Raw genomic sequence first — 25,601 nt, 5'->3', positions numbered from 1 at the left:
TTCAATGACCACAGCTACTATTAGTACTACCTATTTCCATCATAATTATCTCTACAACCACCCCCCCATAACTATTACTATCCTAATAGCACTACTATTACCACCAGTATCATTACTACCAGTATTACCAACACTAGCACCATATTGTTGCTTATATCACTGGTACTAGAACAATGATATCTTCTATTGTTTCCACCATTACTACATTATCTAGTACGGATGGCGGCCACTGTTTCTTCTTCTGTCACTACTAAAAACTTGTGGAAAATGTTTCTCATAGTTTTTTAAGTATTTCTATTTCTCAATAGTGGAAAATATTGTATTTTCCCGGTCGCCATGACAGCACCACCTGAGAGAGGGACTCCGCCCCTAGGGATAGGAAACCTGAGGATAAAAAGAAGAACCCTCCTCGGCCTCAGTGTGTTTCCTCTCCCCTAAGGAAGCCTGTCTGGGGCTGGGGTCCCTGTCCCAGAGGTGGATAAAAATGGCGCGCTGGAGCTGTTCCCCGTAGTCTCGTGGTTCAGGCGGTCCTAACTAGTCTCCCTAGTCTGTGAGTATTAAGCCTGGCTCCACTCTGCCCGGAGAAACAGAGGAGGTCCTTCCTGTTTCCTCTGCACGCGTCTTCTGGGCACATTGAATGATGCGGAGGAACGCCGGCGCCGGATAAGCGTCACAGGGGACGCGACCCCGAAGTGTCGTTTTGGCGTTTTGCAGTGCAGAAGTGCGGTTTGATAGTATTTAGACTACAGGATAACATCCTCCATAGTGGATACCAGCCAGCAGCCTCCAAGCATGAGCTCCAAGAAGGACACCAGACATGATCCTGCTGAATCCCCAGCAAAGCCACATCCTTGGCAGCCAGCATTCCTGAGTTAGTGTATCAATTTCATTTCGGGGATTTTTTTGTAAAATCTGGTTTGGTTTATTTAATTTTTTTTAAGGGGGATGTACCTAGAAAATCATCTAAGAAAACCAAACATCTTGATTGTAACACATGTAGAACAAAGTTACCCCAGGGCTATGAAAAGATGATTTGTCCATCATGTGTAGCAAAAGTTTTTTCACGGGAAGTACCCGTACCTCAGGAAGAAGTAGGGTTGGGTTTTTATTCTACCCTCTTTTTGGTTTAAAAAAAACACAGACAATACTTACCGTACAATTATAAACTTAAAACCTCTAAATCAGTATCTTGTATAGAAAAAATTCAAAATGGAGACAATAAAACCAACAGTAAATCTGTTAACAAAAGACTGCTTCATGGTCTCTATAGACCTAAAAGATGCGTACCTACATGTCCCTATACATCCAGACCATCAAAAATACTTACGCATAGCCATAAAATTAGACTTAGGATTGACTCACCTCCAGTTCAGAGCCTTGCCTTTTGGAATAGCCGTAGCCCCCAGGGTTTTTACCAAAATAATATCCGAGATGGCAGAAAACATCTGAGAAGGGGTCCGCTTGTGCTTGTTCATCCCATGCTTAGACGATTTCCTTTTGGTAGGGCAGTCAGAGATACAGGTCACAGAATTTTTAAATCACACTATTGCCATCTTAAAAAAGTTAGGTTGGACTGTAAATTGGAGGAAGTCATCCTTTGTTCCAGAAAACAAGAAACTCTTTCTAGGTATAATCCTAGACTCTCAACAACAAAAGTCTTTTCTTCCAGAACAGAAAATCCAAAAGATCCAAAACACAGTGAGGGAAGTATTGTCTTGTCAGTCATTTTCCATAAGAAAAGGGATGTCGTTGTTGGGTCTATTCACGGCAGCCATCCAAGCGGTGCCCTGGGCTCAATTCCACTCAAGTGCCCTAAAGAAAAATTTACTCAGCTGTTGGAATGGGACAGTAGAAAGCCTGGACATCATTTTTTCCCTGTCTCACGCAAAGTACCTTCATTATTATCTTCCATGCAAGAGTTAATTAGATTGGAGATACAGAATTCTGTGAAATGCCTTAAATTCTGCTTCTGCTCCTGACACCCCTATAGCCACAGTTGTACAGCCAACGGGGTCAGAGGAGAAAGGAATTGCTGTAGAAACAGCTGAATCTGATGAGGATTCCTCTTCAGTCGAGGACACTACTTCAGGGAGACTTTTTCCAAGCAAAGGATGCTGATAATTTGATTAAAAATGTTTGGTTAGCCATTGGGAAGAAAATTCCATTCAAGACATCATGTTTGAAGGATAAGGCTAGGTTCACACTGCGGAATCTCCGGACAGAAAATTTCAGTCGGTGCTAGGACCGCGCGGACACTGCAGTCTCCAATTTCCGCCTGAACAAAGAGCAACGCCATTCTTCAGGCGGAAATTTCCAAGTGGATTGTCCGTTCACAAATTCCGCTTCACAAATTCCGAAGATTGAATTTGTGAACAGAAACCCATTCACTATACTATACATTTTAGTAAGCAGAATTTCTGCCTGCAATTTCAAAGTGGAATTGCAGACGGTAAATTCCGTAGTTTGAACCTTGCCTTAGAACTGAGAAAACGAAGAGCCTTTCCCATCCAAAGATCTTTATCTGACTTAATTGAAAAGGAATGTGAAAATCCTGAAAAAATAAGGTTTTTCTTCCCAGGGCTTTAAAAAAAAAATATACGTTTGACAATACTGAGTTAACCGAGTGGGAAATAGTACCAAAAATGGACATAGCTATTTCCGAAGTCTCTAGGAAAGGTGCCCTGCCTTTGGAAGACTTGGGAGTTCTACGTGACCCCATGGACAAAAAATCTGAGACTTTTTTGCGTAGAACCTGGGAGGCCGCAACTGCCTCCTTTAAGCCTAACGTGGCGTCTTCTTGGGTTGCCAGGTCTTTGATTCTTTGGCTGTATCAGTTATCCTCAGATATTCCAAATCAGGTCCCTCATGAAGAGTTACTAAAGGCTATACTTCTTATTAAGAAATCGGCGGCATTTCTGGTAGATGCATCTTCAGATGCTCTTAGGTTATCGGCCAGAACTGCCGCACTTTCTAACTCGGCCCGCAGGGCTTTGTGGCTTAAAACCTGGCCATATAACCTCAAAAAACAAACTTTGTGCCCTTCCTTATGAAGGAAAGTTGTTATTTGGGCCTGTGTTAGCTGACATTCGAGAAAAAGCTGGGGACAGAAAGAAGATTTTTTCCCTTTTCCCCTTACATGTCCAGTTGTTATTCCCCCAATAGGAAATCCAGGGGGCAAGGGCGTAGATCGGAAGATTCTCAGAGGTGGCGTTTACCCAAAAAAATCTTAAAGAAATATCTTTAATCAAGCCTCCACAAGTTCTAAAAAAAATCTGTCAGCAATGACAGTCTGGGGCGAGTCAGGGGCAGACTGAGAGACTTTGTGGCGGAATGGGAAAAGATATCAAAAAACTCTTGGGTGTTAAGTACCTTAAAGGAAGGTCTTTGCCTGGAGTTTCTCAGTCTCCCTCCAACTCTCCTAAGAGTGACTTCAAGTTAGTGGCGCGTCAAAAAGAAGTCCTATCCCTGCTACAAAAACAGGTTCTTGTACCCGTACCTCAGGAAGAAGTAGGGTTGGGTTTTTTTTCTACCCCTTTGGGGGAAGTCATCCCTTGTTCCAGAAAACAAGAAACTCTTTCTAGGTATAATCCTAGACTCTCAACAGCAAAAGTCTTTTCTTCCAGAACAGAAAATCCAAAAGATCCAAAACACAGTGAGGGAAGTAATGTCTTGTCAGTCAATTTCCATAAGAAAAGGGATGTCGTTGTTGGGTCTATTCACGGCAGCATCCAAGCGGTGCCCTGGGCTCAATTCCACTCAAGGGCCCTACAGAAAAATTTACTCAGCTGTTGGAATGGGACAGTAGAAAACCTGGACATAATGTTTCCCCTGTCTCACGAAACAAAGGATTCGCTTTTCTGGTGGCTTGTAGAAAGCAATCTAAGCAAAGGACTAGATTGGGTCCTAAAAAGTTCAAAAGACCACAGATGCAAGCCCTTGGGGATGGGGGGCTCATACTGGGGAATTAAGTTTTCAGGATCGCTGGGATCCTCAAGAGTCCTCCCTTTCCTAAAATGCAAAGGAAGTTCTGGCAGTCTACTATGCTCTAAGAGAAGCATAATATCACCTATAGCAAAAAAATATATAAAAAAATTTCAGACAATACCACTACAGTATCGATCATAAACCGACAAGGGACTACAAGAAGCGAATCACTTATGCAAATTGGAGAAAGAATTTTTCACTTTGTAGACCCATGTCTACATTCTTTAACCGCTGTGCATTTAAAGGGAACTCTATATTCAAAAGCAGATTACCAAAGTCGCCATCAGCTACATCAAGGCGAATGGAGGTTAAACCCAGAAATTTTCAAACAGATATACAATCTATGGGGATGGCCAGAAATTGATCTATTTGCCACAAAAAGCAACAGACAAGTACGGAGATTTTGCTCCTTAAACCCAAAGGACAGACCTTGGGCAGTTAGTTTACATATTCCCTCCACTTCAATCACTCCCCAGAGTAATCAAGAAGATAAGAATGGAGAAATCCCGTGTAATCCTGTTAGCTCCCTTTTGGCCACGCCGAGCTTGGTTTTCGCCGCTCAGAGAGCTATCACTTTTGGATCCCTTTTTCTGCAAATTCTGTCCCAGATATTCCTAAGATTGTAGATTTTTTACAATCAGGTCTAGATAAGGTTCTTTTTGTGTCGGCTAGGGGCCATGTATAACACCAAAATTGCGGATCACCCCGGGGTAATAAGATTTTTTAAGGCACTCAAAAGGCTTTCTATTACTAGGGTCCCGAAAATCCCTTTGTGGGATCTTTCTTTTATTGAATGCTTCTCTGTCATATCCTTTTTAACCCTTAGATTACATTTTTCTAGAAACTTAGTCCTAAAAACTGTACTTTTGGTAGCAGTTACTACCGCTAGGAGGGTAGGGGACCTTTCAGCTTTATCCAGTGGAGAACCTTATACAAAGATCCTGGAAGATAACATAGTGTTTCTCTCGGATCCTGCTTATCTTCCTAAAGTAGTGTCCACTTTCCATGTATCACAAGAAATTGTACTCCCGTCATTTTGTTCCAATCCTTCTAATGACAGAGAAAGGTCCTTTAGCGCCTTAGATGTTAGAAGGTGCGTCCTTAAATATCTAGACAGAACTAAGGATTTCCGGATGTGTAATGCCTTTTTTAATTCAGTTTGCAGGAAAGAATAAGGGCAAGAAACTCCCTGTCTGGGTGGATTAGACAGGCTATTAGTTTAAATGGGCACTGTCAGATACAAAAACTTTTGATATGTTGTACAGCATGTATAACCAATAGGTTTTGCAATTGCTTTCATTAGAAAATTTTCAGTATTTCATACAGAAAAAGCCAGTCAAACAACCCCCCCCCCCCCCCCTGCCTGCTTGGACACATACTAGTCCTGCTGTGTCCATGCGTCATCACCTATGTCATGGACACACTTCCTTGATTGACAGCGCAGGGCTCAGAGCTGGAGGAAAAATCCTCCCACTGTCAGCTTGTGTCCTACTACTGTCAGTGAGGACAAGCTGGGAGTTGTAGTTTTGCTAATGCTAGGGGAGATGTGAGCAGACAGCATACTGAGGGAGGGATTAGGTACTGAGTGATATATTAAAAAGAAAATTTTTGTTGGATCTGACGGGTACGCTTTAACCTATTCTGTATCAGGTTTACCTACCCCAGTTGGTCTTAGAGCTCACTCAACTCGAGCTGTAGCCTCCTCTTGGGAGGAAAGATGGGGCGCTTCTATAGATCAGATCTGCAGGGCAGCTACCTGGTCTTTACTTTTTTTCGTCACTACCGGGTGAACGTTGGGAGTTCTTCTTCCCTTTCTTTTGGACGCAAGGTCTTGCAGTCAATTTCCCCACCCTAATTGGTTCTTCTCTGATATTCTCTCAGGTGGTGCTGTCATGGCGACTGGGAAAACCGGTAATTACTCACTGGTAATTCTGTTTCCCCGAGCCATGACAGCACCAGGGCATTCCCACCCTATATTTTCAGGTGTTATTTCCACACGTGGTGGGGGTCCACTATCTTTTTCGTCTTTTTTCTTTCAATAATGATATGTTATGCTAATTAAGAAGGCTCCTCTGGTCTCTGAAACTCGCTGAGGCCGAGGAGGAGGGTTCTTCTTTTTATCCTCAGTCTCCTGTCCCTACGGGCGGAGTCCCTCTCTCAGGTGATGCTGTCATGGCGACCGGGAAACAGAATTACCGGCGAGTAATTACCGGCTATCTCATAGTCCAAGAACTATGGGGGAGATTTATCAAAACCTATCCAGAGGGAAAATATGTTGAGTTGCCCATAGTAACCAATCAGATCACTACTTTCTTTTTTTCAGAGGCCTTTTCAAAAATGAAAGAAGCGATCTGATTGGTTGCTATGGGCAACTCAGCAACTTTTACCTTGGACAGGTTTTGATAAATGTCCCCCTATATAACCAAGCCAAGATGCTGTTTACCTCATGACTACACCTGTGGGAAGTGTATGAGCCGCCATGTAACTAGTCACTTGTGTTAATACGTGGACACACAAAAAATTAGAGAGTACACAAAAATCTACTAATTGGACATATACATGGACAGACCTTAAAGGGGTACTCCACTGGAAAGCATTTTCTTTTCAATCAACAAGAAATATAAACAGATTAGCAAATGACTTCTATAAAAAAAAAAATCCCAATCCTTCCAGTACTTATCAGCTGCTGTATAATACACAGGAAGTCCTTTTCTTTTTGAATTTCCTTTCTGCCTGACCACAAGTGCTCTCTGCTGACACCTTTTTGCATATCAGGAACTGTCCAGAGCAAAAGAGAGGTTTGCTATAGGGTTTTGCTCCTGCTCTGGACAGTTCCTGACATGGACAGATGTGTCAGCAGAGAGCACTGTGGTCAAACAGAAAATAAATTCAAAAAGAAAAGAACTTCCTGTGTATTATACAGCAGCTGATAAGTACTGGAAGGATTGGAATTTTTTTTTAATAGAAGTCATTTACAATTCTGTTAAACTTTCTGGCACCAGTTATTTTAAAAGAAAATGTTTTCAAGTGGAGTACCCCTTTAATACACTGGATCCTAGCACTAAATGAAAAATATTGGTGAAATACTGTGGTGAAAGACTGAAATAACATAATATCGCGGGTGACAACACTGCATAACAATGGAATAACAGCATGCAGTACACAAAAAGACAATCCAGTTTGGGAAAACACATAAAAACATATGGAAGCCAGACCATGCATATCTACCCCGACGCATGTTTCGCTTCTTGGACGCTTCATCAGGGGGGGAGGTTTATACTTGCAGCGTTCCAATGTTGGTTGTCTTCATGTCATTACAGGACGGGGAGCTGGTATACACAGACTGGAAGATGGAAAAAGATGGAGACACTGGAAGACTTATCAGTCAGTTGGCATTCTTGTATAAGTCATTGGCCCACTGTATATTCATTGGCATTGTATAGATTGCCTAGACTGGTGTTTCCCAACCAGGGTGCCTCCAGCTGTTGCAAAACTACAACTCCCAGCATGCCCGGACAGCCAACGGCTGTCCGGGCATGCTGAGAGTTGTAGTTTTGCAACAGCTGGAGGCACCCTGGTTGGGAAACATTGATCTGGAGAATGAGTCCTAGTCTGGACCATGACCCATTGACTAATGGCACTGGTGTGGTCTGCACCGCCATTGGTCAGTGACTGCAGCTGTTGCAAAACTACAGCCACAGGCGTTGTAGTTGGACATGTTGTTGACCACTGGTTTAAATGGTATTTTTTGGGAATCCCTGCCCCCATAGTGATACCATAGGCATGCTGGGAGTTGTTGTTTTGCGACAGCTGGAGGCACCCTGGTTGGGAAACATTGATCTGGAGAATGAGTCCTAGTCTGGACCATGACCCATTGACTAATGGCACTGGTGTGGTCTGCACCGCCATTGGTCAGTGACTGCAGCTGTTGCAAAACTACAGCCACAGGCTGTCAGGGCGTTGTAGTTGGACATGTTGTTGACCACTGGTTTAAATGGTATTTTTTGGGAAATCCCTGCCCCCATAGCGATACCACAGGCATGCTGGGAGTTGCAGCTTTGCCACATCTAGAGGTCCACGTAGATATAAAGAATACTATAAAAGCAAACAAGCCATATTTATAGGGCATAGCAACACATAACAAGCTGCACGGTAGTGTAAAGTTTGGATGGGCATAGCCTGGGGTAACAATGTGCATAGTATATTTCACCAGTGTAGCCATTGACTATTCATTTTGGGTGCCTGCAGGTGCTAAACCCTCACAGAGACACGTCGCCCATGATGGACTTGTACACACTGTGCATAGATCTCCATTCCTGAAGGACTTCGTTCTCACAGTTGGGGGCTGGAACTTCGCTATCTGGAAGGAAGGAGTGACTGTGAGTATCACTATACTGTGCAGATGCTGAGACGTTATAGCCAAGTATGCTGTGTAGATACCTACCAGCACCACTATACGTAAAATAGGGGGTCAGAAAGTAATTGTGTTACCCCCCGATCCTCAGGATAACCCATGAATGTCTGATAGGTGCAAGTCTGAGCAATTATAAAGGGGTACTCCGGTGAAAAACAATTAATTTTTTTCATATCAACTGGCTCTAGAAAGTTCAACAGATTTGTAAATTACTTCTTTTATAAAAATCTTAATCTTACCAGTGCTTATCAGCTGCTGAAGTTGAGTTGTTCTGTCTGACCACAGTGCTCTCTGCTGACACCTCTGTCCATGTCAGGAACTATCCAGAGTAGGAGAGGTTTGCTATGGGGATTTGTTCCTGCTCTGGATAGTTCCTGACATGGACAGAGGTGTCAGCAGAGAGCACTGTGGTCAGACAGAAAAGAACAACCCAACTTTAGCAGCTGATAAGTACTGAAAGGATTAATGTTTTTTTTAATAGAAGTAATTTACAAATCTGTTTAACATTCTGGAGCCAGTTGATATGAAAAAAATTGTTTTTCAACCGGAGTACCCCTTTAACCCTTATGTGTTGGTAGACTAAGGGTCCTGAGTCCCCCATTCACTAATGACTCCCAGTAATTTCTCCTTTCTGGCTAACCTCTTCCAGTAATGGCGCCACACTTGTCCATGGGTTGTGTGCGGTACTACAGTTCAGCTCTGTTAAAGGGAATGGGGCTGAACTGCAATACCACACACAACCTGTAAGCAAGTGTGACTGTTTTTTGGAAGAGAGCAGCTATGTTTTTTTCTAATCCTGTACTTTGAAGGGGTGATCAAGGAAATAAGACTTACCCCCTACCCAAAAAATCAGGGCATACGTGTCTGATCGCGTGGGGTCCAGCTGCTAGGACCCCCTGTGATCTCCAGAAGAGGGTCTGTCTGTTACTTTGAAGTGCTCCGGCCCCTACTTTCCAAGACAAACTGGTCTGGGGAGTTACTGACCGATTCGCTAATTACCAGCGTTAGTGATGTCCCACCTTGGCCAGGCTCAGTTTGTCTCAGAAGGTGGGGACCAGAGTACTACAAGGTAGGAGATGGGCCCCGTTCTGGAGATTGGGAGGGGTCCCAGTGGTCGGACATTCCGTGATCAGACATGTGGATAGAGGATAAGTTTTACATAACCGGAGTACCACTTTAAAGGAACACTGTATTGGGATATAACTTATCCCCTATCCAAAAGATAGGGGATCAGTTATAGATTGCGGGGGTCCGACCGCTGGGACCTCCCGCAATCTCCTGTACAGGGCTGTGACAGTCCGCAGGAAGGGGCGCTCCGTCCCTGCATGACGCGGCGGCCGACACGCCCCCTCCATGTATCCCGTAGAGATAGAGGGGGCGTGTCTGCAGCGGCTTCCTGATGGGGACTGCTATGGCCCTGTACAGGAAATTGCGGGGGGGGGGGTCCCAGCGGTCAGGTCCCCACCCCCCCACCCCCGCGATCTATAAGTTATATTCCACTGCAGTATTCCTTTAAGTACAAAACAGAAGAAAGTGGAATCATGGCCTAAGAACTCCTTAATCTGTAAAACAGTACAAGCCAGGACATTATAGACTCCATACTGCGTCACTAGACCTCTCCACTAGACCGCACGGTGATAGGATCTCTCCCAAGACACACACAGCACTTGTAGATGAGGACTTGATAGGGGAACTTCAAGAACTAACATGATGTCTATATCTTAGCATAACTAGGTAGATTTAGAGAAAATGCAGTGATAAACATTACAAAAACCATAACGTCAGCCATAGTGGTTGTGAGTGGTTGTGTGGAAACGAACAAGGTTGACAACCCTGACATGGGGAAAGTGATATGTAAGGTACAGGTTTAATAGGAGTGTGTCGGCACTTCCGTCTACTCTGTGGTGGTGCACGAGGTAGGGTAAAACTCACAATTAGAAAAGATGGTACCCAGCACTCACCACTCATGCAAAGTGAACATTTATTAAGCCATAGTGTAGTACTACGACGCGTTTCGGCATGGGAGCCTTCCTCAGCTGTCTGCCTAGGCAGACAGCTGAGGAAGGCTCCCATGCCGAAACGCGTCCTTGTACTACACCATGTCTTAATAAATCTTCACTTTGGATGACTGGTGAGTGCTAAGGTACATGTTTGTTCTCCCATGGACAGGGATAACCCCTCACATGGAGGTCAGTAGGGGATGATTTTTTTACAGGACAGCCTCAACAACCGTTCCTGCAGGACTGAAGGGGTTAAAGGGGTACTCCGGTGGAATAATTTTTTTTTTTAATCAACTGGTGCCAGAAAGTTAAACAGATTTGTAAATTACTTCTATTAAAAAAAAAATCTTAATCCTTCCATTACTTATTAGCTGCTGAATACTACAGAGGAAATTATTTTCTTTTTGGAACACAGAGCTCTCTGCTGACATCACGAGCACAGTGCTCTCTGCTGACACCTCTGTCCATTTTAAAAACTGTCCAGAGTAGGAGAAAATCCCCATAGCAAACATATGCTGCTCTGGACAGTTCCTAAAATAGACAGAGATGTCAGCAGAGAGCACTGTGCTCGTGATGTCAGCAGAGAGCTCTGTGTTCCAAAACGAAAACAATTTCCTCTGTAGTATTCAGCAGCTAATAAGTACTGGATGGATTAAGGTTTTTTAATAGAAGTCATTTACAAATCTGTTTAACTTTCTGGCACCAGTTGATTTAAAAAAAAAAAAGTTTTCCAGCGGAGTACTCCTTTAATGCTGATGATCTCCCCCATTTCCATCTATCTCAGAGCGGACCGATCCTTCAGTCGAGTTGCACTCCCAGGAGGTACACCGCAGCCCACTGGTCCCTGTCCAGGCCCGGCGTCTTCTTCATCGGTAAGGAAGATGGAAATGTGGATATTTGGGACCTACTGGAGAAGACGCACGAGCCCTCTCAGACGCAGAACATATCGGCGGCGGCCATCACCTACATTAAACCCTGGATCGTGTCAGGTAAGTGAGGCTATAATGCACCATGGTGATAATATGGGATCCATCTGTATTAGAGATGAGCGAACTTACAGTAAATTCGATTCGTCACGAACTTCTCGGCTCGGCAGTTGATGCTTTTTCCTGCATAAATTAGTTCAGCTTTCCGGTGCTCCGGTGGGCTGGAAAAGGTGGATACAGTCCTAGGAGACTCTTACCTAGGAATGTATCCACCTTTTCCAGCCCACCGGAGCACCTGAAAGCTGAACTAATTTACGCAGGATAAGTCATCAACTGCCAAGCCGAGAAGTTCGTGACGAATCAAATTTACTGTAAGTTCGCTCATCTCTAATCTGTATGTTTTGCATCCATATGGGTTACTTCACACATTATAAAAATATGGCTAAAGGTTATGAAGACTTTTGCAACCAGTTTTGTTATATTGCTCCAGTATAATATACAGTCCAATAAACAGCATAATATACAGTATAGTAAAATAATATACCGTTCTCAGTATACAGCTCCCATGCAGACCCATGTGATGTCCCATCCTGCAGTCATGTGTTACTCTGTTCCAGCTGCCCACTTTTCTACTGTCTATAGATCAGCAAGAAAACCAGGTAAATGTAAGACAGTAACACACATCAGGGTCAGACTACACTTACAGTTTGTAGTCTGTAACCATGGAGACACGTAGTTCTCTATAGGAGCTATAGACACAAAACAGTCACATGTTTAACCAAAACTGTTTGCAAAAATGCTGTATTTATTTATATAGTAGCTTAATTTTTTTAATTATATATCAGTGTTTCGTAATCAGCGTGCCTACAGCTGTTGGAGAACTACAACTCCCAGCATGCTAAAATAGGAGCCACCGTGGCGAAGGGTGTCTTTTGTCCTCCATGCATTTCCTGCTTGCAGTCACATCTCAGTCTTCAATGATATAGTCCAGCCTTTCCCAACCAGGGTGCCTCCAGCTGTTGCACAACTACAACTTCCAGCATGTCCCCCCCATCCCCGCATGTACTAGCTCATGTATTCTGCAGGGGGACACTTGCCCAACCCTTCTCTCCTCTGACATCCAGAGTCAACTGAGTTTAGAGGTGATTGTATACATAAATCAGTGTTTACCAACCAGGGTGCCTGCAGCTGTTGCACAACTACAACTTCCAGCATGTCCCCCCCATCCCCGCATGTACTAGCTCATGAATTCTGCAGGGGGACACTTGCCCAACCCTTCTCTCCTCTGACATCCAGAGTCAACCGAGTTGAGAGGCCATTGTACACATAAATCAGTGTCTCCCAACCAGGGTGCTCCCAGCATGTCCTCCCCATCCCTGCATGTACTAGCTCATGTATTCTGCAGGGAGACACTTGCCCGACCCTTATCTCCTCTGACATCCAGAGTCAACAGAGTTGAGAGACCATAAATCAGTGTTTCCCAACCAGGGTGACTCCAGCTGTTGCCAAACTACAACTCCCAGCATGTCCGGACAGCCGAAGGCTGTCCGGGCATGCTAGGAGTTGTAGTTTGGCAACAGCTGGAGGCACACTGGTTGTGAAACACTATTATAGATAAACTAAAGCAATAGAAAATAGTAAATTGTATCTTTATTTTTATTTTTTATTTTTTTTTTGCAGCAAAGCAGCATTTTCTGGCCGTGGCAGACGACAGCGGCACCCTCCACGTATTAGAGATCCCGTGGACCTTACATCACCCCTCCGCTAATGAGGTTGGTGCGAGGACAGTTTCTCGCTATCTCGAGTCCTTCATAAACAAGTGGAGTGTAATTTTTTATTGCCGCAGACATGTTATTTGATCTGGCCTTCATTAGAATTGCACAATGTTTGCTTTCTTTTTCAGCATTTTTTGTTCCTATTCTGTATCTCTTCGTGGCAGTACGTTGATTTTAGGAGGGGGGGGGGGGGGTTATAGTTGGATAAGAAAACTGTTTTGACAAACCTCTTAAGGTCTCTATGCCAACCACACGTGCTGGTTTGGATGGTACATACGGGTATCAAGTGCAATATCACAGACTTCCCCCTCCCCCCCCCCCCCCGGTTCTCTCACTGTCTGAAATGTGTCAGTCTCTTTTTTTCAAGGCTCTGTATCACCTATTTTTTTTATCCTTGTATGCTTTGAATAAAGATTTTTTAATTTTTGGACTATTTTCTTTTCCTTAAAGGGGTACTCCGGCCCGTAGACATCTTAGGGGATAAGATGCCTGATCGCAGGGGACCCCCACAATCACTCATGCAGCACCCACCTGTGGATCGCTCTGTGTCTGAAGGGTCACGACTACGGGGGCCGGAGTATAGTAACGTCACGACTCCGCCCCCCCCCCCCCTTGTGACAACACGCCCCGCCCCTCAATGCAAGCCTATGGGAAGGGGTGTGACAGCTCAGACACGTGGGCGCTGCGCGAGAGATTGCGGGGGTCCCCAGCGGCAGGACCCTCCCCGCAATCAGACATCTTATTCCCTATCCTTTGGATAGGGGATAAGATGTCTTAGGGCCGGAGTATCCCCTTTATATAAGATCTCCGGTATAGAAAAACGTATCCCCTATCCTAAGTTCTGGCCCCCCCACGCCCAGGTCAGTGTTTCCCAACCAGGGCGCCTCCAGCGGTTGCAAAACCACAACTCCCAGCATGCCCGGACAGCCTTTGGCACATGAATCCTGTATAATGTGTCTATGGGTACGTTTACACTAGGGAATCTCTGCTCGTTTCATCTCTTGGCCATCGCCCAAATGCTTGGTCAGTAGGACTGCGCGGCCCTGACGGCAATGCAGTGCATGCATTATTCTGCTGAAAGAATGAGCATGGGGATCAATGTCAGCGGCGGAAGACCCATTCACACCAATGCAAAGGTTCCGGAGTGCACTTATGTGCGAGTAAATTCTGTAGTGTGAACATACCCAATACAGTAAAACCTCCCTTAGCGGACACCTCCCAATAACACACAGTTTGTAATTCCCCGGCAGAGTCTCATAACACTATGTATTTGTACCCTCCGAATAGCGGATGTGGACACAACACTCACAATAGGGGACACAACACACCCTATAGGGGACACAGCATACCCAATAGGGGACGGGACACAACACACCCTATAGGGGACACAGCATACCCAATAGGGGACACAACACTCCCTATAAGGGAACACAACACACCCTATAGGGGACACAACATACCCAATAGGGGACACAGCATACCCAATAGGGGAAACAACACTCCCTATAGGGGACAAAACACTCCCAATAGGGGACAGAACACTCCCTATAATGGAACACAACACTCCCTATAAGGGGACACAATACACCCTATAGGGGACAAAACACTATAAGGGACACAACACTCCCAATAGGGGACAAAACACTCTCTATAGGGGATACAACACACCCTATAGGGGACAAAACACTCTATATAGGGGACACAACACTCCCTATAGGGGACAGAACACTCTCTATAGGGGATACAAGACTCTATAGGAGACACAACACTCTCTATAGGGGACACAACACTCCCTATAAGGGGACACAACACTCTCTATAGGGGACAAAACACTCTCTATAGGGGATACAACACACCCTATAGGGGACAAAACACTCTCTATGGGGGACACAGCACTATATAGGGGACAAAACACTCTCTATAGGGGACACAGCACTATATAGGGGACAAAACACACCCTATAGGGGACAAAACACTCTCTAAAGGGGGCAAAACACTCTCTATAGAGGACAAAACACTCCCAATAGGGGACAACCAGCTCTAACTGGCCCTACCTTGTACACAGGGCTGCTGTCAGGGAGTACAGCCAATACCCCAGTAAGGGGCCCAGGCCCCCACTGCACCCCCCAGCACAGAAGACCAATGATCAATGTTCAAATAGTGGTCTCCTGCCTCTGTATGTCCACCAGCCACATCATTCACCCCCTCCTTCCCTGATCCCCTCCCCGCCACTTTATTTCCCCTGTGCCAAATCATCCCCCCCCCCTATACTCCCTGTGCTACATAATTTCCTCTTGATTACACCCCCCCCCCTGTGCCATTTCATTCCCCCTTTATCCTCCTGTGCCACTTCATAAAGAGGGGGGTGATGAATTTACACAGAGGGTAATAAAGGGGGAATGAAATGGCACAGGGGGATCAAGAGTAAATGATGTGGCACAGAGGTAAGGGGGGATAATTTGGCACAAGGCATGAGGGAATAAAGTGTCACAGGGTGTAAAGTGGGGATGAAATGATACGGGGGAGGGATAAGGGGAGATTAAACAGCACTGGGAGATTCTACTTGTAATATTGCTTATTATCATGTTTTATAGGTAATTACACTCTGGAGTGAGTACAGGACAGTATTCAGTCATTTAGAAAGATTTTTGAGCCTTTTTTCCCAATAGGAGACACTATTTTATTCCCCGTGAGTGTCCGCTATTGGGAGAAGAGAACAGATCTGTTCTTAGATGGGGCCGTCATTACTAGATGATTGGGGTCCTGACTCTTGGCACCTCCACTGATCGGCTGTGTAAAGGTCCTAGTGGAATAGATTCATTGGTTCAGGTTATTGGAGCAGCTAAGCGCTACCTCGGGTTGTCCCACCTGCAAATACAGAACATTGCCCGAGATAATATTCTCCCTTTTCTACAGAGCAGCGAAGTCTTGCACTACTTGGACAGAGAAGTCGTTCACTTGGAATATTATGAACAGAGAAAGACGTTTCGAGCTGCGGAGAAGAGAGCGTTGGAGCTGAAGGACCACAGCAAGAGAACCGTAGGCGTATGTGTCTTTTCTTTAGACTTCTGGCCAATTGTATGTTTATATTTTGCATTTATAGAGGAAATTCACCACACTCATAGTAACAGAGTCCATCGGCTTCAACCCAAAACCCTACTGTGTTGATCCAGAGGAAGGCGGATAAAAAAAAAAACATAAGGCTGATGCTAATTGTCCCATGACTGAGTAAAAATTCCTTCCCAACCCCAATATGGCATCAGAATAAATCCATGAATCAACGTTCTTTCCCCATAAATCTATTATCCATAACCTGTAATATTATATTTTTCAAGAAAAACATCCAGGCCCAGGACTTGTTTATTGAGTCAGACATCACAACACCATGGAGCAGAGAGTTCCATAGTCTCACTGCTCTTACAGTAAAGAATCCCCGTCTGTGATTGTGGTGAAACCTTCTTTCCTCTAGATGTAGAGGACGTCCCCTTGTCATGGTTATCGGCCTAGGTAATTCTAAGTGAGAGCCAACTCCTGGAATACCACTCTCTCTAAATGAAACTTCCCTGTAAATCAATATTAACCAACCCTGAGTGTCCTCAAAAAGGAAGACGTGCAAACTCCAACTCCACGACCTCCAGATCCAGGAGGATAATTGGGCGCTGCCAACAAATAGACGTACTATTCCAACATGGGAATTTTTTATAAAAGGATAAATGTACAACGCGTTTCGAAGCTGGTCCGGCTTCTTCCTTAGACACGATTCAATTGAGCATATCATGAGTATATATATATATATATATATATATATATATATATATATATATATATATACCTCCGGAATGTTGTCACATGACTGGAAGAGCTAAACAACACACATAATAAATATATAAAAACATCACTAGAATAGTCACAAAATTAGCAGCATAGCATGAAAAAAGCATAATGGAAAACCACATTCTTATGGCAGCATGAGATACACCAGGGAGCGCCTCTTGTTCTTTAATATTGCTCCAAAAGGAGACAACTGTTTTGTTGTTCTTGCCTCCCATGAGTACAGAGCAGGGTGCTGGTTGGCTGGGTGAGATGTCATTTAAGAGGTTTCCCCAAGGATGGAAAAAGATGGCCATCTCCCCCAGTCATCTCCAACCTGTTTGCGGTCAACAGCGATGGTTGGGAAGATGAAAACAACCGAGTTGGCTAATGAAATTTCTGTAACTCCCATTGACATTACTGGGGTTGTCGAGCCAAAACGAACATATCCCCTATCCACAGGATCCCTCGCTTTCAGTGAAAAGTGTATACGGTAGACGGCACGCGCTCTATTCATTTCTACGAATGAGAGAATGCCAGAGATGCCCGAGTGCTAAATCTTCTTGGTTCTCCCATAGAAATTAACGGACCGGATGCCGTCACTGCACACGCTCCTCACTGAGCGCCGGGTCCTGTTTCGCAGATCGCGGGGAGTCCCAGCAGTCAGTCCTCCCCCTCCCACCTCGATCAGCTACTTATGCTCTATCCTGTGAATAGGTGATCAGTTAGTTTTGGCTGGACAACCCCTTCAGTAAGAGTTGCACACATGGCGTTACTCCCGGAGCTACATACTTGCACTTTATGCAGCTGCCATTTAGGTCAATGGGAGTCAAGCATGGTCGGGGAGCCCTCTTTTTGTCCATGGGAAAACCAATTTAACCTAGGTTTCAGAGGATATTGAGACTCAGGATAAAGGGGGAGATTTATCAAAACCTGTCCAATGGAAAAGGTGCTGAGTTGCCCATTGCAACCAATCAGATCGCTTCTTTCATTTTTAACAAGGCCTCTGCAAAATGAAAGAAGCGATCTGATTGGTTGCTATGGGCAACTCAGCAACTTTTCTTCCGCACAGGTTTTGATAAATCTCCCCCAAAATCCCTAGTCGTGTTTCAAGGCTTTTCAATGGGTCGGACATTGACTTACAGAATAACCACCTATAGGTGGTGCTAAAAAAAAGTGTTCTGAAGAAGAGCCAATTTGCATATTTTTTTTCCTGCGAAATGTCTGTAAGACTTCCTGCCATCTGGTGGTCTGCTCAAGGGGAAACTGAGGAAAAATGCTATAGAATAAATGTTCCCATAAGATTCTTGCCGCCCCCTCCCCCTCCTACTCAAAACTGTTTAGAAAAGTCATAAGTAGCCTCTATTACTGCTTCATTGTCTACCAACTACTCATAGGATCACTGCCGCTGTCCTTAGAGAAGTTTTCCACTCTTTTTCCGTTCCCAGACAAGACCTATAATGGAATATTCCTGAGGTCTCATCCTAATGAGCTGCTGTATACTTCTTGGCCCCCGTCATGAATTTATTTTGTTCCGTCACCTCTACTTGTATTTTATGCCCATGAATGTTCACATTAGGATGAGATTAGAAGTCGCTATTTATAATTCGCATTGTATAACCGCGTTCTGTTTGTGTCTGAAGGAAACGACTCCGCCAGCGAAGTCAAAAGAGCAGCTTGAAGAGGAGATAAGCCGAGAGTACACGACATACTTGGCATTGGAGAACTCCGCTCTGATAGGACTGGGGATAAGGAAAGAACGTGAGGAAGTAACCGTGAAAACCTAAAGAGCCTAAGGACAATTTGTATAGTGGAATGAAATTAAATATTAACCCCTTAAGGACGCAGCCCTTTTTCACCTTAAGGACTGAGCCCTTTTTCGCAATTCTGACCACCGTCACTTTACAAATTAATAACGCGAAAACGCTTTTACCGAATATTCTGATTCTGAGATTGTTTTTTCGTGACATATTCTACTTTATTTTGGTGGTAAATTTTCGGCGTTACTTGCAACCTTTTTTGGTGAAAAATCCCCAAATTTCATGAAAATTTTGCATTTTTCTAACTTTGAAGCTCTCTAATTGTAAGGAAAATGGATATTCACAATAAATTTTATTTTTCTTCACAAACACAATATGTCCACTTTATGTTGGCATCATAAAATGGACATATTTTTGCTTTTTGAAAAAATTAGAGGGCTTCAAAGTAGAGCAGCAATTTTCAAAAATGTCATGAAAATTGCTAAATCTGAAGGGACAGATGTTACAGAACTACAACTCCCAGCATGCCTGGGCAGTCGAGGCATGCTGAGAGTTGTAGTTTGGCAACATCTGGAGGGCTACTGTTTGGGCACCACTGTAACAGTGGTCTCCAAACTGTGACCCTCCAGATGTTGCAAAACTACAACTCCCAGCATGCCCAGACAGCCTTTGGCTGTCTTGGCATGCTGGGAGTTGCAGTTTGCCCCCTTAGTGGTTGCCACAGTAAAGATCGATTTACTTTAACTTTCAATTCCCCCCCCACTGTCGATTCCCTACCTGATCAGGATCCTGCAGGCTCCAGCGAAGATCCCAGGTCCCCAGGCATCTTCTCCTGCAGGTACCGGCCTCCATCTTCTTCCCAGAGCCCCTCGACATCCAGGGGCGGGCAGAACGGGGGGTTGCCATGTTGCTATGTCCTGCGCTGCCATTGGTCAGAACACCGTTCTGAGTAATGGCAGGGGATAGGAGTAGATCGCAGCTTTGCAACCTCACTCCTATCCTTTAGGCTGATCGGGGCTGTTGCTGACAACTCTGATCAGCCCTATTTTCCGGGTGATCGGGTCACCAGAGACCCGATCAGCCCGGAATTGGAGAAAATCGAAACATGCGATTTTCTCCGATCGCCGACATGGGGGGGTCTCAGGATGTGCCAGGGTGCCTGCTGGGGCCCCGTACGAAAGATCCGGGGGGAGGTGACCCCCCACGATCTGAAACTTATATCTTTAGGATAGGAGTAAGTTTTCAGATCCTGGAGTACTGCTTTAAAGGGGCGCTTCACTGGCCAGTGTACGGAACTAAATGTTCCGAACGCTGTTTTCGTGCTGCGGGGGTCGGCCACGCCCCTCGTGACTTCATGGTCACCCCCCATGCAAGACTGAGACTTGCATGGAGGAGCCGTGACCATGGCTTCACGAGGGACATGGCCGACTACTGCAGCGAAAATAGCGTTCGGAACATTTAGTTCCGTACACTGGCCAGTGAAGCGCCCCTTTAAGTAACCAATGTGTCAGTGATACAAGGGCCAACACTACACTCTACAGCAGTATTTTCCAAGCAGTGTGCCTTCAGCTGTTGCAAAACTACAACTCCCAGCATGCCCGGACAGCCGTTGGCTGTCCGGGCATGCTGGAAGTTGTAGTTTTGCAACAGCTGGAGGCACACTGTTTGGAAAACACTGTTTTACAGTACAGGAATTTATGTACGGTATAAGGACCCAATCAGATCTCGGCTGCTCATATAGGTCAAGATACTGTCATGAAGGTATTTAGATTTATACTTCATTGTACCCATAGGCTCCAATAGACCAAATATGTACTAGGTACCTGCTTTGGGTCTCCTCTACACTGATATACATTTTAATTTGGGGAAAATTAAAATAGACTGCAATTTTGTGTCCTGCAAATAAAACATTACCAGAGTTAAACAGGCCAAACTTGTCATTAGTAGACTACACTTTGTCTTTTTAAGCCGGTGGTTACCCAGCAGGCACACAGCAGTATGTATCTGACAGTACCCCAATGTAGATAAAACCCCAATAGAACCCAAAACGTGATGGGGCCTGACCAAAACTTGGATAGCAGATAATATAAAAGATGGTCTTCTAGACTGTATAAATAAAGTTGTATTAAAAAGTGTGAGCACATGTTGTATTCCATCTGTACCCATCACTTGGGTTTCATTTCATCCTTAGCGCATCTCCCTGGCATTTAACCATCTGGAGCCCCACAGTTGTTTAGTCCGATTGTGACCTATGAATCCAACTAGCACAACTTTCTTTTTCTGATATAGAGCTCCAAAAGGTTTGCTCCTTTCTACACACATTTAGAAATATATGTGTGTGTGTATTTATATTTTATATATATATATATATATATATATGTATATATAAAATTATATATACACTGCTCAAAAAAATAAAGGGAACACTAAGATAACACATCCTAGATCTGAATGAATGAACTAATCGTATGAAATACTTTCGTCTTTACATACCGTATTTTTCGCCATATAAGACGCACTTTTTCTTCCCCAAAACTGGGGGGAAAAAGTCGGTGCGTCCTATACAGCGAATACACCCCTATCGCGGCGGTCCCTGCGGCCATCAACGGCCGGGACCCGCGGCTAATACAGGACGTCACCGATCGCGGTGATGCCCTGTATTAACCCTTCAGATGTGGCGATCAAAGCTGACCGCCGCGTCTGAAGGGAAAGTGACACTAACCCGGCTGTTCGGGACCACTGCGATTTCACCGCAGCGGTCCCGAACAGCCAGACTGAATAGCCGGGTTAGTGCTTACAGGACGCCGGGGGGGACCTTACCTGCCTCTTCGGTGTCTTCTACGTTCAGGGATCCCCTGTATGGCCGGCACTTTCCTTCCTCGTCATCACGTCGTCGCGTACATGCGTCGGCGTGCGCAACGACGTGATGACGGCGACGGAGAGGGAGGATACCCGGCCGGCAGCAGAGACGTTCCGGAGCGACGGGGACACGGCGACAGCGATGGAGCGACATCTAGGGCAGCGGTGACGGGTCCGGAGCGGCGGGGACACATGAGTATTACCTCCTATGCAGTGGTCTTCAACCTGCGGACCTCCAGATGTTGCAAAACTACAACTCTCAGCATTCCTGGACAGCCAACGGCTGTCCGGGCATGCTGGGAGTTGTAGTTTTGCAACATCTGGAGGTCCGCAGGTTGAAGACCACTATTGGGTTCAAAATCTTAATTTTTTTTAGATTTTTCACCTATAAATTGGGTGCGTCTTATACGCCGGTGCATCCTATAGGGCGAAAAATACGGTAGTTGAATGCGCTGACAACAAAATCACACAAAAATTATCAATGGAAATCAAATGTATCAACCCATGGAGGTCTGGATATGGAGTCACTCAAAACAAAATGGAAAACCCCACTACAGGCTGATCCAACTTTATGTAATGTCCTTAAAACAAGTCACAATGAGGCTCAGTAGTGTGTGTGGCCTCCACGTGCCCGTATGACCTCCCTACAACGCCTGGGCATGCTCCTGATGAGGTGGGGGATGGTCTCATGAGGGATGTCCTCCCAGACCTGGACTAAAGCATCCGCCAACTCCTGGACAGTCTGTGGTGGATGGAGCGAGACATGATGTCCCAGATGTCCTCAATCGGATTCAGGTCTGGGGAACGGGCGGCCAGTCCATAGCATCAATGCCTTCCTCTTGCAGGAACTGCTGACACTCCAGCCACATGAGGTTTAGCATTGTCTTGTATTAGGAGGAACCCAGGGCCAACCACACCAGCATAGGGTCTCACAAGGGGTCTGAGGATCTCATCTCGGTACCTAATGGCAGTCAGGCTCTCTCTGGCAGAACATTGGAGGGCTGTGCAGGCCCCCCCCCACACACCATTACTGACCCACCGCCAAACCAATCATGCTGGAGGATGTTGCAGGCAGCAGAACGTTCTCAGGCATCTCCAGACTCTGTCACGTGCTCAGTGTGAACCTGCTTTCATCTGTGAAGAGCACAGGGCGCCAGTGGCGAATCTGCCAATCTTTGTGTTCTCTGGCAAATGACAAACGTCCTGCACGGTATTGGGCTGTAAGCACAACCCCCACCTGTGTATGTCGGGCCCTCATACCACCCTCATGGATTCTGTTTCTCACCATTTGAGTGGACACATGCACATTTGTGGCCTGCTGGAGGTCATTTTGCAGGGCTCTTGCAGTTCTCCTCCTTGCACAAAGGCAGAGGTAGCGGTCCTGCTGCTCGGTTGTTGCCCTCCTACGGCCTCTTCCACGTCTCCTGATGTACTGGCCTGTCTCCTGGTAGCGCCTCCATGCTCTGGACACTACACTTACAGACACAGCAAACCTTCTTGCCACAGCTCACATTGATGTGCCATCCTGGATGAGCTGCACTACCTGAGCCACTTGTGTGGGTTGTAGACTCCGTCTCATGCTACCACTAGAGTGAAGGCACCGCCAGCATTCAAAAGTGACCAAAACATCAGCCAGGAAGCATAGGGACTGAGAAGTGGTCTGTGATCACCACCTACAGAACCACTCCTTTATTGGGGTGTCTTGTTATGAGCCTATAATTTCCACCTGTTGTCTGTTCCATGTGAAATGGATTGTCAATCAGTGTTCTTCCTGAGTGGACAGTGTGATTTCACAGAAGTGTCATTGACTTGGAGTTACATTGTGCTGTTTAAGTGTTCCCTTTATTTTTTTTGAGAATATATGTGTGTGTGTACATTCTATCTGTCTGCAGACACCACTAGGTGGAGCTCACTGCATAGGGATTTATACAGCTCCCCTATTACACACAATAAAACTGTGTCTAGTAGGCCACCTCATCTCTGCTCTATAAACTTTAAAGGGGTATTCTGGCCAAAAACATCTTATCCCCTATCCAAAGGATAGGGGATAAGATATCTGATCGCAGGGGGCCCGCCGCTGGGACCCCCCGCAGCAGCCCGCATTCTATGCGTGGCTGCATCTGCTTTTTCTGAAAGCTCCGGGCTTCCAAGACTGGGACGTCACGCCACGCCCCCTCCATTCATTTCTATGGGAGGGCGCGTAACGGCCGCAATGCCCTATCCCATAGAAATGAATGGAGGGGGCGTGGCGTGATGTCACGTCCCCGTCTCGGAAGCCTGGAGCTTTCAGAAAAAGCAGATGCAGCCACGCATAGAATGCAGGCTGCTGCAGGGAGATCGTGGGGGGTCTCAGCGGCGGGCCCCCTGCGATCAGACATCTTATCCCCTATCCTTTTGAAGTTGTGTAGTCCTTTCATGTCTGACCACAGTGCTCTCTGCTGCCACCTCTGTCCATGTCAGGAACTGTCCAGAGCAGCAGACAGTACTGTGGTCAAGAGATGAAACGTTGAAGTGAATAAATCCACATTTTTTGTATTGCACCAATGACTTTTGGTTAAAAAATAAATAAATAAATAAAAATTATATTATATTATATAAAAATAAATATATTTTTTTCATATATATTCTTTATATTTATATTATATAATATACATAAATATATACTGAATATATATACATAAAAAAGATATATATTTCGTATATTTTTTTTATATATACAGTATAACTATATATATTAAATACTTTATTATATATATTTTTTATATATACACATTTTTTTATATAATATATATAAAAAATATATTAAAATGTATATATATATATTTTAAAATTATATATATATATATATTTTTTTTATTTTATATATATATATATATATATATATATATATATTTTATATATATATTTTTATATACGGTATATATTTTTTATAATTATTATATATATATATATATATATATAAAACATATATGTAAAAAGTGAAGCAACTCTCCATCCCATTAAAACGACACCCAACACAGTACAACCCTTCCCACCAACAACAAGAACCAGACCAGATACGCATGCATTAGATATTAACAGTTTGTATTGTAACAGGTGAGGAATACAACAGTTATATACAGTATATATATATTTCTCATATAAATTACAAAGTAGAAAATTCTGAGGATTTTTTTTTTTGTTTTTTTTGTAAGAGCTGAAGCTTTCTACATGTCTCGAGTTCACATTGGATGGTGTAAACAATTACCAAAAAAAATATAACAATAAAATAAAAAGTGGGATTTTGCAACATGTGGTCAATGCAAGTAAATATGACTGGTGGAAAGCACTTCTGGGTTACAAAATAGCACTGGCTGCTGCTTTAAAAAAAAAAAAAAAAAAAAATTATATTTTTTATTTTGTACAAAAATAAAAAGTAACAAAAACATTCGAAAACCTTCCTGCGTTTTCCATAACCCTCCGCTGATGGAGTGGCTTTCCGACTGTGTAGGGGAACTACAAGTCTCAGCATTCTGTTTCATCTATTGATGTTTACTGCTGTAGTGGTCATGCCCGTCGCAACCAATTTTCCAGATTATGACAGTAGCCAGTACCGTCTGAGCATGACCAGCAGCAGTGTCCAGTGTAGTAGTCTCCAAACTGCGGACCTCCAGATGTTGCAAAACTGCAACTCCCAGCATGCCCGGACAGCCAACGGCTGTCCGGGCATGCTGGGAGTTGTAGTTTTGCAACATCTGGGGGTTCACAGTTTGGAGACCACAATTATAAATGGACTTTCTTCATTATAGCGGATTTCTGACCCTTAAAATTTTGGTGGTTCCCAAATGGTTGGCCAGGCCAAAAAAAAAAAAAACTGTTTACTAGTCACTGGAGATTAATGAACTACATTTTAAAAACATAAGCATAACTACAACTCCCAGCATGCCCTGTTTGACAAAAAAAAAATGTAAAATGTAGTGAAACAACCTCCAGTTCCACAGATAGTAGTAAATGACGTAAGGCTGCGGTCTTCAAACCTACCACTTTCCAGCTGCTGTGGGACTACAACTCCCATGTTGCTGGAGGTAGCAAAA

General features: G+C 44.5%; 1 protein-coding gene and 1 long non-coding RNA gene across 4 annotated transcripts in view; one reads left to right on the top strand and one right to left on the bottom strand.

The window, feature by feature from the left end:
• LOC130283281 (uncharacterized) overlaps positions 1 to 19,526 on the bottom strand; it is a 51,444-nt gene extending 31,918 nt beyond the window's left edge. The window contains exon 1 of the long non-coding RNA XR_008846629.1: positions 19,447 to 19,526. This is a non-coding gene — a long non-coding RNA (uncharacterized LOC130283281). The remainder of the gene's footprint in view (positions 1 to 19,446) is intronic.
• DNAI3 (dynein axonemal intermediate chain 3) overlaps positions 1 to 25,601 on the top strand; it is a 219,886-nt gene that overhangs the window by 94,758 nt on the left and 99,527 nt on the right. For 2 of the 3 annotated variants that reach the window (XM_056532517.1, XM_056532515.1), the window contains exons 18-22: positions 7,305 to 7,368; positions 8,233 to 8,363; positions 11,183 to 11,387; positions 13,005 to 13,096; positions 16,016 to 16,144. In XM_056532517.1, the coding sequence (XP_056388492.1) occupies positions 7,305 to 7,368; positions 8,233 to 8,363; positions 11,183 to 11,387; positions 13,005 to 13,096; positions 16,016 to 16,144 (621 nt within the window). Of the gene's footprint in view, positions 1 to 7,304; positions 7,369 to 8,232; positions 8,364 to 11,182; positions 11,388 to 13,004; positions 13,097 to 16,015; positions 16,145 to 18,552; positions 19,458 to 25,601 lie in introns of those variants that run through there. The other variant, XM_056532516.1, reaches the window with a different exon arrangement.

This window comes from Hyla sarda, chromosome 7 (assembly GCF_029499605.1).
Source record: "Hyla sarda isolate aHylSar1 chromosome 7, aHylSar1.hap1, whole genome shotgun sequence".
Classification (NCBI taxonomy): domain Eukaryota; kingdom Metazoa; phylum Chordata; class Amphibia; order Anura; family Hylidae; genus Hyla; species Hyla sarda.
Note: the sequence above shows the minus strand (reverse complement) of the source record. Positions and strands in the feature narration are given on the sequence as shown.